This window comes from Frieseomelitta varia, unplaced genomic scaffold (assembly GCF_011392965.1).
Source record: "Frieseomelitta varia isolate USP_RPSP 00005682 unplaced genomic scaffold, Fvar_1.2 scaffold_365, whole genome shotgun sequence".
NCBI lineage: Eukaryota > Metazoa > Arthropoda > Insecta > Hymenoptera > Apidae > Frieseomelitta > Frieseomelitta varia.
In genome coordinates this window covers 30,367-44,884 of record NW_025110107.1, presented here as the reverse complement: position 1 = coordinate 44,884, position 14,518 = coordinate 30,367, and the positions used below count along the sequence as shown (strand labels likewise).

At 35.3% G+C, this 14,518-nt stretch overlaps 1 protein-coding gene across 1 annotated transcript in view; it reads left to right on the top strand.

Annotated features, from left to right (window-relative positions):
- Positions 1 to 4,498: 4,498 nt before the first annotated feature.
- The window catches only part of LOC122530939, a 10,494-nt gene continuing 474 nt past the window's right edge, over positions 4,499 to 14,518 (top strand). The window contains exons 1-7 of the mRNA XM_043658377.1: positions 4,499 to 4,529; positions 5,068 to 5,162; positions 9,767 to 9,769; positions 13,000 to 13,359; positions 13,450 to 13,888; positions 13,953 to 14,304; positions 14,377 to 14,493. Coding sequence (XP_043514312.1) covers positions 4,499 to 4,529; positions 5,068 to 5,162; positions 9,767 to 9,769; positions 13,000 to 13,359; positions 13,450 to 13,888; positions 13,953 to 14,304; positions 14,377 to 14,476 — 1,380 coding nt within the window. The 3' untranslated portion in view covers positions 14,477 to 14,493. The remainder of the gene's footprint in view (positions 4,530 to 5,067; positions 5,163 to 9,766; positions 9,770 to 12,999; positions 13,360 to 13,449; positions 13,889 to 13,952; positions 14,305 to 14,376; positions 14,494 to 14,518) is intronic.

The following is a 14,518-nucleotide window of genomic DNA, read 5'->3' as shown; positions in this document are numbered from 1 at the left end:
GGTATATAGATATAACCTGTACAGTATATATAATTATATAGATGTAACCTAATTCTATATAATATATAGATAATAGGTTATAGGTTGTGTTAGATTATAATATATATATTGTAGATTCACTATATAATATACAGGTTAGGCAATATTGCAATATTGCAGATTATATATATTAAGTTATAGGTTATATTTGGTTATAGGTATATAGATATAACCTAACCTATATAGTATATAGATATATAGATATAACTCAACTCTATACAGTATATAAAGGTCGTAGATTATAGATTATGTTAGGCTATATGATTATAGGTATATAGATATAACCTAACCTATAGAGTATATAGATATATAGATATAACTCAACTCTATACAGTATATAGAGGTCATAGATTATAGATTATATTAGGCTATATGATTATAGGTATACAGATATAACCTAATCTATACAGTATATAGATATATAGATATAACTCAACTCTATACAGTATATAGAGGTTGTAGATTACAGATTGTATTAGGCTATATGGTTATAGGTATATGGATATAACCTAACCTATACTTATATATATATACTTATATAGATATAACTTATATAGATAGTATATACTTATATAGATATAACTCAACTCTATACAGTATATAAATATATAGATATAACTCAACTCTCTACAGTATATAGAGGTCGTAGATTATAGACTATGTTAGGCTATATGGTTATAGGTATATAGATATAACCTAACCTATACAGTATATAGATATATAGATATAACTCAACTCTATACAGTATATAGAGGTCGTAGATTATAGATTATGTTAGGCTATATGGTTATAGGTATATAGATATAACCTAACCTACACAGTATATACTTATATAGATATAACTCAACTGTATACAGTATATAGAGGTCAAAGATTATAGGTTATGTTAGACTGTATAATATACATTGTATTATTCACTATATCATATAGGTTTATGATCATAGGTTATAGATTACAAGTATTAAGTCATAGGTATAATTCAATAAACTTTCTCAGAGAAGAAGGAAAGCAGTCAAAAAAATGGTCGCAGAATAGAGGAGTCCAATTTTTCAAAAAAAGGATCGCGAAATATATCCTGCGCCAAGCGTGTGCACGAAATAAAAACCCCTCGAGTCGATCGTCAATGTCAAACCAACGATAAACAAGCATCAGTTACACGGTCCAGTTGGTTAACTATCCACAGCCAACTAGAAGAGGAAAAGAAATTTCGTTTCACCAACTTTTCTCACTCGCGAAACACGCCGGTTTCATCGACGACTGCCAGAGATTGAAGGTAGAGATCAAATGTTCGTACAAAGCACGTCAGAACGTTGATTTAAAAACATTCGACGCTGAAGCGTGCTGAAGCCAGTGTATAGTGATAGGGGCGAGAACGAACGGCGAGTGGCGAGGCAAGGCACGGTTGGTTACGGGGGAAATGGAATTTGGGTGAACGAGGGTCGTCCGTTTCCCCGCGATGGGGCAGGGGGAGGGGGGAACTTTGAAACTGGTAGGAATTGCTCGGTGTTACCTGGCCAATGCCGAGTCTTCCCCGAGGCAACGAAATTAGATTGTAAACGAACTCTCCCCCCTCTCCACTCCCCTCCCTTCGGCAGAGAGAGTGACGCGAACCCGGCACGGTGTCGCATCGCGTCGAGTCGAGTCGAGTCGAGTCGAGTCGCGTCACCGAGATCTACCGCGATCGCGTCCCAATGGGGCTGAAGGAGGAGAAGGAGGAGGAGGAGAGACCGTCTCCACTTAACCCGACTACGAGCGGAGAACGACGCTTGTTTCGCAAATTGGGCTCGAGTACTGGGCTCTTGAAAGGAACCAGAGAAATTCTTCCGGACTCCCTGCGGCCTCGGAGACTCGTACAACTTTCCCCCTCGCCTCGCAGGAAGAAAACGAAAGAAAGAAAGAAAGAAGAAGAAGCTCGTTCCCGTTTCTCTTTTAACGTCTCCTCTCCCACAGCTCGCCAATTTCTCGCCGGGCGTCTATCTCCTCTTCTTTCTTCCCTGCCAATTATAACTCGCTCTCGCGAGGAACGCGCGAGCGCGCGTTCAACTTTCTCTTAAAAGACGCGAAGATGCCCACGAACAAAATTACCGGGAAGATTGCTTTGTGAACCGTGCAATAACTCGTGTAATAAAGCATTTTCCGGCTTCTTGTGCAAACCGCATCCTCGCTCTCTCTCTCTCTCTCTCTCTCTCTCTCTCTCTCTCTCTCTCTCTCTCTTTCTTCTCTTGATAAACAGACTCGATCGAAAACGATCGTGTTTTAGAACAAGTCGGAGCGGGTTGCTTGCGAGACGGAGTTTCGATTAACTCGAACCCGATTATCCACGGTTTTCATCGATCTCGAGTCTTAGGTCCCAGTTCATCCGGGGCTGCCCAGTTAATTGAAGAGGCAAGAAAATTGCCTCGAAGCTTTATTGAATGGAACGGAAAGTGACATCGTTGAAGACGTTTCAACTCGTACAAACAATGTGCAACTTTTCTTCTGCAACGTGCACTTTGCAACTTGGACAAAAATGTGGGACAAACATTGTTTCCAATTGAAAGTTTCCAGTATCGGAAGTTTCGTGAAAGACAAATCTTTTAACTTTAAGCGAGTTAACTAGAAAAGGAAGAATTGATGAATATCTAATCAAGAAAATTGAAAGTTCCTTCTGCAATAAATATCAAAAATCTGTCACGAAAACAATATATTCTATGTGAATTAAGTGGTAAGATTCTATTCTCAAAATCATCTGAAAAAAAAAACTTCAATACTCATGGACACATATCCATGCTATGTCAAAATACATCCACTCATATCTTTGTCCCTAATGACCTTGATGTCAAGGCAATTTTAAATTTGCACAAAGAAGACGAAGAAGAAGAAGAAGAAGAAGAAAAACAGAAAATTGCGTTGCAAGATCTGTCAGACAATGTCAGACAAAGTTATTTTTGAGAGTTCATCGGCCATCTGCGTAACATATGTGGCACGTGCTTATTTTCCAAATTCTGAATTTAGTTTCTCCCAATTGTCTCAATAGACAATATTCTGTCGTAAATTTCACTGTTTCTCAGATTTTTGACATTACTTAACCTCACCAAGGAAAGTTGAAACCAGTGCTTCCCCCTGGTGGGCGCTGGAACAATTCAAGAGGGCGATAGTAATCTCTGGCAGGTAGGCAATTGGGTGCGTTGAATAAAAGTAGGGCAAGAGGGGCAATGAAAGAACAAAGAAAAAAGAAAAGGTAGGAAAATTTTGACAAATTGTTTGTTGTGTAAACAATAAAAACAATTAGTTACTTTATTTCCCAAATAAACGCACAAAATGGCATGTCAGTAACCGATCAGAGAATTTTGCAATCTTGAACATCAACATTTGCAAAACATCTTTTCTTACTACGCTGGAGGACGTAGGCAGAAATACAGATAGACAAAGGTACGCAAGTTAAACAAATTATTACAATAGAAATTACAAAAATAATTATAGAAATTATTTAAGAAATAATTGTAGAAATTATTCAAGAAAGAAGTACAAAGATAATTGTAGAAATTTTTGAAGAAAGAATTATAGAAATTATAGAGATTCGTCAATTAGGTCGAAACAAGGGAAACGAGCGTAAAAACAGCCAATGAATAATTTCGACGTCAACATCCGTGCACGAGTGTCCTTTCGAAACTTACATACACCTATATATATATATATACGTATGTACACTTACATACCTAATATATATACATATATATGTATATATATCCTTCCGGAGAAGCGCAACGCAGAAGGGGCCTCTAAATGGCTTTGAAAATACTCGAGTAGCAGGATGAATAAATGCATAAGTGAATTTACATTTGCCTTGCTGCGCTCGTGCGACTGTGTGCGCGGCCCGAGGAAGCGGCCGTGTCCGTGAATCCGTTCGTTTAAGGAGAAATCTCCGTGAGTCGAGTGCCGGCGAGGCGAAACGAGGCGAGCCGCGTGCCTTTAGAGACGTCGTTTTTAATTTCACCATCGTATTCGCCATCTCGAATGAAATGCGACGACTCGCGTGTACATATTAACACGACCTGTTCTCGTTTGCACGAATTACGCGAGGATCAGTTAAAAATACTACGCGCGTCTTCGCCGGGGGTTGGACAAACACTGGTTAAAACATTGGAACTATGTCGGCGATTAAAACGCGATATTTCCGTCAAGAGAGACGTTAAAGTGGAGAATATAAAATATATAAATTTTGTAACAGAACGAAGTACAACGAAGCTTTTATTAGTTATAACGTATTGATAAATTTTATTTATTTTACGAGAAACCACCACATGAATCTCTGAGAATACACTGTTTCAAAAACATGTAACACGTCTGTTGGAAATGTGAACAAACGAGGAGTCGACGAGACGGGGTCAAGGTAATTAGGCAGAGCGCCGCTAGGTGTCTAATTACGGACAAGTCATAACCCCCAGTTGGAGTAAACGACGTGTGATTATAAATACGCATGGAAGCCACTGGTCAAACAGTTCAATTAGGTTTGTGTCTAATGAAGTGCAGCAATGCTTCGAAATGCATCAATTTGAATGAGAATATTCTCTTGTTCTAGCAACATTGATGAGACTGACGTAATCTCATATATGGAAATATGTATTCTGTATTGTAGAAGTATGAAAGTTATTGTTTTTTAAAAATATGTAGGATGTATATATCTCGTGTTTCAGAAATATATAAAATATATATCTGGTGTTTTAAAAATATGTAAAATATATATCTTGTGTTTTAAAAATATGTAAAATATATATCTGGTATTTTAAAAATATGTAAAATATATATCTTGTGCTTTAAAAATATGTAAAATATATATCTGGTATTTTAAAAATATTCAAAATATATATATATCTTGTGTTTTAAAAATATTTAAAATATATATATCTGGTGTTTTAAAAATATATAAAATATATATATCTCGTGTTTCAAAAATATATAAAATATATATCTGGTGTTTTAAAAATATGTAAAATATGTCCAATAAAAATCACAAATTGGTCGCATTTTGACCACGATTTTCGGTAGTTCTGGTGTCAAAGAGAGAGAAAATAGTCCGCCCTTTGCGAACAATCGAATTCCCCGCTGTCCCGGTCCCCAAGAGTAATATCCCGGGAAATCCTGTCCGACTTTTAGCCGCTTGTTCCACTGCGAAGGGAACCAGAGCGAAGCGGAGCCGAGAGAAGCGCGGTTTTACGATCTCTCGCGCGCGGTGCAAGAAAGGCGTCCGAGACACGGGGCGCCCTGCGAAACTTAATCTCTCGGTGAAGAAACTACTTGGCACCGGGTCAACGGTTTTGCTCGTGAACCCGTTTCCAATACAAAACCATCGCGAATCCTCTCGTATAAAAGAGTAACGATCCCACCCAGAAGGCTCCGACGGCGAGTCGCGTTCTCTCCCCTTTCCCGGCTACAAATCCCGAGCGCCATTAACCCGGAATGAGAGCTGAAACACAACCGGAAAACGTGACCGCGAACGTGGATCCCGATCTCGGGAGTTCAACCGACCGACGCGGCTTGACGCTGATTTTCCATCCCCCGATCATTCACGGAAGGTGTAGAGGTTTGGGTTAGGTTTCACACTGGCCTTCCTTCTCTCTCCCTCGCCTCGAAATTGACGATGGCGGAAACTGTGAATTCGAAACGATTAGAAAAGGTCGTAAGGTCATCTGGTTGCTGGCAGAGACGTTTCAGAAATTGATTTCGAATGATAATTTTGTGAGCAAATTTTTGAAACGATTAAAGTTCTTTCGTATTTGGCGAATAGTGGATTTCAATTAATATAGTAATATGAATATTATAGAGATTATATTTAATAATATAATGGTATTTGTAGCTCTTTTAAAGGAATTTGAAGCTATGTAGTTGGGAAAATAATAAATTGAAGAACTGATATTGGAAATTTGTCTTCAGAGTAAATATCAAGAAATTAAAATATTCCAATGAAAAAAAAAAAAAAAAAAAAAAAATCAGGGGAAATGAAAATAATTTTGTGTCATCTTAGTGTTTCTTGCCTTAGCGTGTGTTATCACAGAAGGCAGAAATTTGTCTTGGCTTTTAATAGAACTCGTTCCTCAAACATTTGGTCCGCTAATGAACGAAATTTTGGGGACATCTGTTAAAGTTGCAAATGAGAATAGTCTCTCTACTGATGACGTAGACTGGAGGGGAATATTATAGCTTACAGATGCTTGTTTCATTAATATACGGTCATAGAGAATATCTAAATTTCGTCTGTCAAAAGTCGTCATAAAATCGAACGATATCCATTTCAACTTGTATCTGTAGACAAACATAAATGTGATAATAAATATAAATATTGGACGTTCTACCTCAAGGATAGTTGTTTCTATCAGAATCAAATAACGAACAAAAATTCTGGCAAATAGTAAACAATTTATTTCGCGAATAAATCGTTTAACTGGAAATGAATAAATTGAATTTTTATACGAGATACTGTAACTCTACTGACAATTTATTTCACGAATAATAAAACTCTCTAATTTATTTCACGAGACACTGTAACTCTACTGACAATTTATTTCACAAAATGACGAATGAAATCATTCAATTGAAAACGAATTAAATTTAATTTTCATAGAGATTTTTAACTGATATAATAGAATTTTATATATTATTTACTTGATATGATATATATAATTTCGTTATTTTCGGATTATCTCTTTAATAGTTAATTAGTTAAATATACTAGAATTTTATATATTTTATATTTAATAATATATTTTATTTATTTAATAATATAATTTATTTATTTATTATATTTTATTTATTTAATAATATAATTTCGTTATTTTTGATTATTTCTTTAGTAGTTAATTAGTTTAAATATTAATTAGTTAAATATAATAGAATTTTATATATTTTATTTATTTAATAATATAACTTCGTTATTTTTGGATTATTTCTTTAATAGTTAACTACTTTAAATATCAATTAGTTAAATATAATAGAATTTTATATATTTTATTTATTTAATAATATAATTTCGTTATTTTTGGATTATTTCTTTAATAGTTAATTAGTTAAATATAATAGAATTTTATGTATTTTATTTATTTAATAATATAATTTCGTTATTTTGGATTATTTTTTTAATAGTTAACTAGTTTAAATATTAATTAGTTAAATATAATAGAATTTTATATATTTTACTTATTTAATAATATAATTTCGTTATTTTTGGATTATTTCTTTAATAGTTAGTTATATATAATAGAATTTTATATATTTTATTTATTTAATAATATAATTTCGTTATTTTTGGATTATTTCTTTAATAGTTAATTAGTTTAAATATTAATTAGTTAATATAATAGAATTTTATATATTTTATTTATTTAATAATATAATTTCGTTATTTTTGAATTATTTCTTTAATAGTTAATTAGCTTTAATTAGCTAAAAGCAACGTTAGTCATACGTCTCCTGTTCGCTCGGCGGCCTCTCTGTACGCGTGTGTGTTGCACGTTTCAGGGACGACTGCTAGGGAAGGCGGACGCGTACTTCGGTTCCTTTCGACGCTGCAACTATCCACGGATAAGGGCGCCGAACGCTGCTCCCGAAATAGTTTACGAGTGCGCCAGATACTCCAGGTACGTACATACATACGTTTTGATATCTCGAGTCGAAAAGAACTCGTCGGCGTGCGGCGTTTTGAAAAGTTTCGTTCGGGGAAACAGCCAGAGAGAGTGAATTTCCAAGATATCTCTCCCTTCCTTTCCTCTCCACTCCTGTTGAACGCGTGTATCCGCGTGGAAAGCTTGCAGGGAATCGTAATTAACGCTGGAACTACCGACGATCAAAGCGTAAAATCCCCATCGGAGACATTAAAGTCAAAGACGTGGAAAAGCTTTATAATACGAACGGAGTACGCGAGCTTCTTATCAAGTTGGGCTAAGTCGGCGAGTGATGCCTTACTTTCCTTTTTTTTTTTTTCAAAAGAGTTGTTACATTTTGTGTTAAATGTGATCGATATTTGAAAATATAAACATACATACATACATACATATATATTTGCATATAAATTTATAGTTATATAACAAGCAGAAAATTAAAAAAGTAAAGATTTACAAAACAAAAGAAACGACATCTTTTGCAAAAGGTGATTTCATCCAGGAAAAATACATAATTTACAAATATATATAAAAAAATACATACTTTTTAGTTTATTATTATACTGTAGGCTTGTATCACCTATATTAAATATATGAATCAGTTTGTTTAAGAGATTTTGAAACACTGAAAGCTGAAATTTGTTTTTATAATGATATGACAAGTCTTATAGTAAAAATGTATCAGTACACTGTATTCCGTTACCGTTTGGTAATATATATATATATATATATTTACATGTAAATTTATAATGAAACAAACAGAAAATTAAAAAAATGATCATAGATTTACAAAACGAAAGAAACGACATCTTATGCAAAAGGTGATTTCATCCAAAATGTTCCAAATAAAAAATATAATTTTTAGTTTATTATTATACTGTAGGCTTGCATCACCTATATTAAATATATGGATCGGTTTGTTTGAGAGATTTTAAAACACTAAAAACTGAAATTTTCTTTTTATAACGATACGACAATATCTCATAGTAAAAATATAATCATAACCTATCAACACACTATATTCCGTTACTTTTTGGTAATATATATATTTACATGTAAATTTATAATGAAACAAACAGAAAATTAAAAAAGTGATCATAGATTTACAAAACAAAAGAAACATCTCTTGCAAAAGGTGATTTCATCCAGAGTGTTCCAAATAAAAAACATAATTTTTAGTTTATTATTATACTGTAGGCTTGCATCACCTATATTAAATATATGGATCGGTTTGTTTGAGAGATTTTGAAACACTGAAAATTGAAATTTTCTTTTTATAACGATACGACAATATCTCATAGTAAAAATGTAACCATAACCTCTAAATCATAACCTACCAACACACTGTATTCCGTTACTTTTTGGTAATATATTTACATGTAAATTTATAATGAAACAAACAGAAAATTGAAAAAATGATCATAGATTTACAAAACAAAAGAAACATCTCTTGCAAAAGGTGATTTCATCTAGAGTGTTCCAAATAAAAAATACATACTTTTTAGTTTATTATTATACTGTAGGCTTGCATCCTATATTAAATATATGGGTCGGTTTGTTTAAGAGATTTTGAAACACTGGAAGCTGAAAATCAAGTAATGACTCACTTGTTTTTTTTTTTTTTTAATAACGATACAATATCTCATATAGTAAAAATGTAACCATAACCTCTAAACCACAACCTATCAACTGTATTCCGAAAAAGTCGCAACGTTTTAACAAAACGTTTTAATAAATTGTAACAAGCAGAAAATTTTTGAGACTATTCATTGCAATGTACATATTTTTCAAATGAGAGAAAGAAAAAAATACAATATAATACCAGTAAAAAAAAAAAAAAGAAAAAAAAAACGGTGAAATTCGATTCTCATCCTCACGTGTGTTTAAATTTCTAAAAACACGCCTACCAAGGTTTCACGTCTACTACGCCAATTTCGGCCAGTTCCAGCGTTAAATGGAGTCGTGTCGGAATTTCGTAGACGCTTTCGCGCAATTGGAGAAACGTAATAAACGTGGAGGAAACGGGGGCGCGGGAAAGCTGATGAAAAAGAAAGTACCGCGAGATAAGCGTGCAAACGCCTTTCCGCGTGGAGCAAGTTTCGCGAATTTAAAGCGGCGGTATCTCGGGTGGACGGGGTGGAAGAAGTTGGCTGTTATGGCACTCGGCGATTATTAAGCCTTTTTCATTGCTTCGGCGAACTATGGCCGCGGCATAAATTCGCCGAGCGGCGGCAACGAAACAGCCGGAGTTTCGCGACGAGCCACTTCACCACGATTATGCGCGCCGCAATTTTCGAGCGGCGGTATCTCCGGAAAAAACAAAAACTTCGCCCCGAGTTGTGTTTATTAAGCGGGATGGTCGATGTGAATCCATCCTGACGCGCTTCTGGAGCGTCTCTCCTTGGAGGGTGTCGCGTGGCGCGCCGCCGATTACTCCGAGCCAGCCTTCCGGAAAACTTCAATTTCCTCGCGAGTTCGAAGGTCTCTCTCTCTCTCTTTCTCTTTCTCTCGATATTTAGGCTCTCGATCTGCTCGCGCTCGACAATCGGTTAATTTCGCTCGGCGGAGACGTACGACCTCGTATAATTCGTTCGTAGCCCAGAGGGCTGGAATAATTTCACGGGGACTTGGAAAAACCTGGTCGGCGGGTTTAGACTATATGGCGACGTGATTACTTATACAGAGTGGCCACTGAAAAACTGGAGGCTTTGAATAAGGTCACAACCTGTTCATTTGTTGCTTTTGACGAGTAATACTGAAAAAAATCCATTAATTATATATCCAAATGAAATAATAAAAAATAATAAATAATAATAATAAATAAAAAAGAATAATAATAATAATGAATAATAAATAATAAATAATAGTAATAATAATGAATAATAAATAATAAATAATAAATAAAAAAAGAAGAATAATAATGAATAATAAATAATAATAATAAATAAAAAAGAATAATAATAATGAATAATAAATAATAAATAATAATAATAAATAAAAAAGAATAATAATAATAATGAATAATAAATAATAAATAATAATAATAAATAAAGAATAATAATAATAATAAATAATAAATAATAAATTTAAAAAAAAACGTGTGTTCAGTGCAAAGTTATTTTTGTTTTATATCGTTCAGTCTTTCAGTGACCACTGTGTATATCGATAACAGAAAAGTTCAAATTGATTCAACGTTGTTTCTGCTAATTGCTTGGTCTTGGAAGATGTACGTACGCTTTTTAAGAAGTCGAGAAAAACTGTACACTCTGTTATCATTGAAATTCTTCTGGAATGCTCTAGAAAATAATTAAGTAGTAATTAGAAATTATTGCTTGATATTTTAATATTTTAGAATAATTAAGTAATAATTAGGAATTAAATTCAACACTCATTTAACTGCCCCTTTCAAAAACATCGTGCTCAAATCTAACCAACAGCACATTCTTCTTTTATAATCTTTGCTAATTATGAACTAATTGTAATGAGAGTGACAATAAGAAGAATAAAAAAAAAATTTGGAAGAAGAAATTTGTGAGGACAGAGACAGTCGTTAGTTCAATCGACGTTAGCGTTAGGTTAGGTTTAGGTCAATCAGACTTCTCATTGCTTTTCACGACGACAGAGAAAATTGTATTTCAGAAGATTCAAAATATCATTGTTCTAGCAAAGTCATAATACATGTCGATGATTGCTTCAACCTTGAACAATATCACATGAAAAAAGGAAAAATATAATTTCATACCAAATATTAACAGAATGATAAAAATAATGATAGAAGGATTGAAACCATTTTAATAGAATGATTATTTCCAACGCTGCGTCCTTTATATTTAAAGTAAATACTTCTTTTGTAAATAAATAGCATAGATGATACGATAAAAAAAATTTTTGAGGGCGAAAAGAGACTTTCCAAATTGCTATCGGAATTATCTGAAAGATTACTGTTAATCAATTTGAATGAAACTTTTATAACGAAACTTGACGAAGCGAAATTTAATATTTTCGGATTTCTTTTTTTTTTTTTTTTTATTCACAAAAGAAGTTGAAAATTACAGTTTAGATAGCTGTCACATTTTTTTTAGAAATTGATATTTTGAAAATCGGCTTGGCGAAAAAATATTTGCAGTCTAGCGTAAAATTAAAAAAAAAAAAATTTGCTTTGCTTCAGACCACAGCTAAATGATTCGAGCCTTCATTCATTTTATGAACTTTGTTGACATTTTTAGCAATTACTAGACAAGTGCAAAATGTACGTATTATTTTTCCCAATGAAATATAATTTTACCTCCGAAATAACTCTTAAATTATGCTGCAACCCCTCAAAATTTCCACGAAACGAGTCGAGTTCAAATTTTTCAAAAAAAAAAAGAGTCTCTAACGTTTTCGTTTCACCAAAACGTCAGAGACTTTCTTCTTCTTTTTTTTTTTTTTTTTTTTTAACTCGATAAAATGTCAAAAAGTTTCTTGAAAATCAATCTCTCGCGTTTCATACCGTTGGAGCGTTTGCTTTCGACCGGTAAATGCACGAATCATGCACGTCGCACGTTGTTAACCGTTTCCAATTATTTTCAAACGTCTCGAAGTTCACCTCGATTCGCTTCGTTCTCAACGAAGCTCGTCGCGATTTTTCAGCTTGGCAACGATTCGAAACTTCACTGCCGTGAAGCACGCCTCGCGAATTACCGAATCCGAGCCGAGTTTCCGGGCGGAGGAGCGAAAAAGAGGAGGAAAATCGCGGCCGAAACTGGGATGAAATTTTAAACGGCGATCGAAAGGAAAACTCGCTCGCCGCGGGCCTGGAAATTCTTTTTTCTTTTTTTTTTTTCCTTTCTTTCTCGTTGAAACACGTTGATTAAAAGTAACGCTGGCAGAGGGAAAGAGTTAGCTGATTTCGCGCGTTTTTGCGTTCTTTTCTTCTTTTTTTTTTTTTTTTTTTTTTTTCTTTTCGACGAACGAAAACGCGGGAAACCGAAATTTTCCCCGCACGCCGATTGGTGCTGCTACGCCATTGAATGGGAAATGATTTTACAACGAACGCTTCTAAGAAGTAGAAACGTTCTGTGTCTCACGGATCGGTGAGAGTATTCCATTTCGCTCCGTTCCATTCCAGCATGTATTGCCGTGTCCCTTTTCCTTGCGCGAGCCTCGTATCTCATCGACGAGCCGAACACGGCTCCTTTTGATGTTTCGCCGACCATCGTTACCCTACTCTTGTCACGAATGAACCCTCTACATCAAATCCGCTCCATTTGAATTCGAATTGCTGTAGATTGACTTCTTTCACCAATCAAATAATCGACAGGCATTATTTCTTTCTTATTCACAGAACGATAATCATGAAATCAGTGGAGATTCGGAAAGGATCGTGGGTGAAAAATCGATTTTGGGCTTACTTCATTCATCCTGGATAAACGGTCAATTGATTCGGAGTAAACGAAACGAACAGGTCGAAGATGAAGCGGCTCCTACGAGGCACGCGAAACATCGGAAACGACGTCGCTACAGAAATCGATCGACGTATCTTCGGAATATTTCTGCGACCAGGCTGTCTCTTTTGTTGGACAACGACACAGTACCAATAGATCAAAATTCCAAAGAAACCAAAGATGATCCCGATAGAAACAGTAGGATTCTAGAGGCCGAGGAAGAATCACGGGACCGATTGGGGATGAACGACGGCGTGCAGGTGATTATTTGTCACGTTGACGCTGCATAGATCTTCAAGGAAGATTCATAAACATAAATTGGACTACATTTTTTTTCTCTCGGTACGTAGGATTCGTACAATAAGACCAACGTGGAGAATTACGATGTAACCGACGAGGAGAAGAGCAAAATCGATTCAAAGGAAACGGAGGGAAATATCAGCTCCGTGAATTACAGCGTTGACGAACGATCCACTTCTACAGAAATTGAGTTTGAAAATGTTGACGAATCAACCAGGAAGGAAAGTCGATCCACAAAGCATTCCTTCGAGAGCACAGATTACTTTGACGAGTCGGATCCTTCGGATATTTATTCGGCCATCGACGATCGAGTTATCTTCCACGAAAGCTTGAGTGTTCTAGTGAGCAAATTATTTCAAAGTCTGCGAAACGCTTCTACAACGGATGGGCAAGAGATATTCAAGGAGCTGAATTTTGTGAACGGAACGAACGAAGATCCTTGTCAGAAGTGGCTAAACAGCAAGGACAAACTTGAGCAGGTTTTCTTAGGTACGAACTCGACATTCATAGTGTTCTAACTACGGTGCTTGGTTTCTCGAACTCACCGTTACAGGTGGTCTAACGTCATTACCTGCCTGTCCGTGCCTGTACCCGAGCAATATCTTTTATGACGACAAAATTTGGGATGAGAAGCGAATGAAGTATTTCAGGTGGAGAGACGTAAGTGGCAGTTCGCAAAGGCTTGACGTCTATAAGCCTGGTGCCACTTACTGCGTGCGCTCGTTGCTGACACAAGGAAGCGGAAGCGCCGCAGCTCAACACTGTTGTTATGACCATCGAAGGAAACTCTTGACCCGTGGTTCCGGTGCTGGCACTCCGAATTTTGTCAGTCCTGAGATATCACCTACACTGCACGAGAGAATTGACGTGTTACCCTGGAGACTCTGCAAGGGTGATTTTTCCAGGTCTCTCACTTGCAAATTAAGGTGATAGAATATTTTTCATTCGTCTAACTTCCAATGTAATTAAAATTACAGATACAATGGTGTAAGGCCGCCAAACAACGATAACGCCTGCGAGGCGAATCCCGACGACGAGGAGTATCAACGACAGATCGACGATACCAAATATTATTAATTACCACGCTTTGTGAGGATAAAAAATTTATAATTTTGCGAC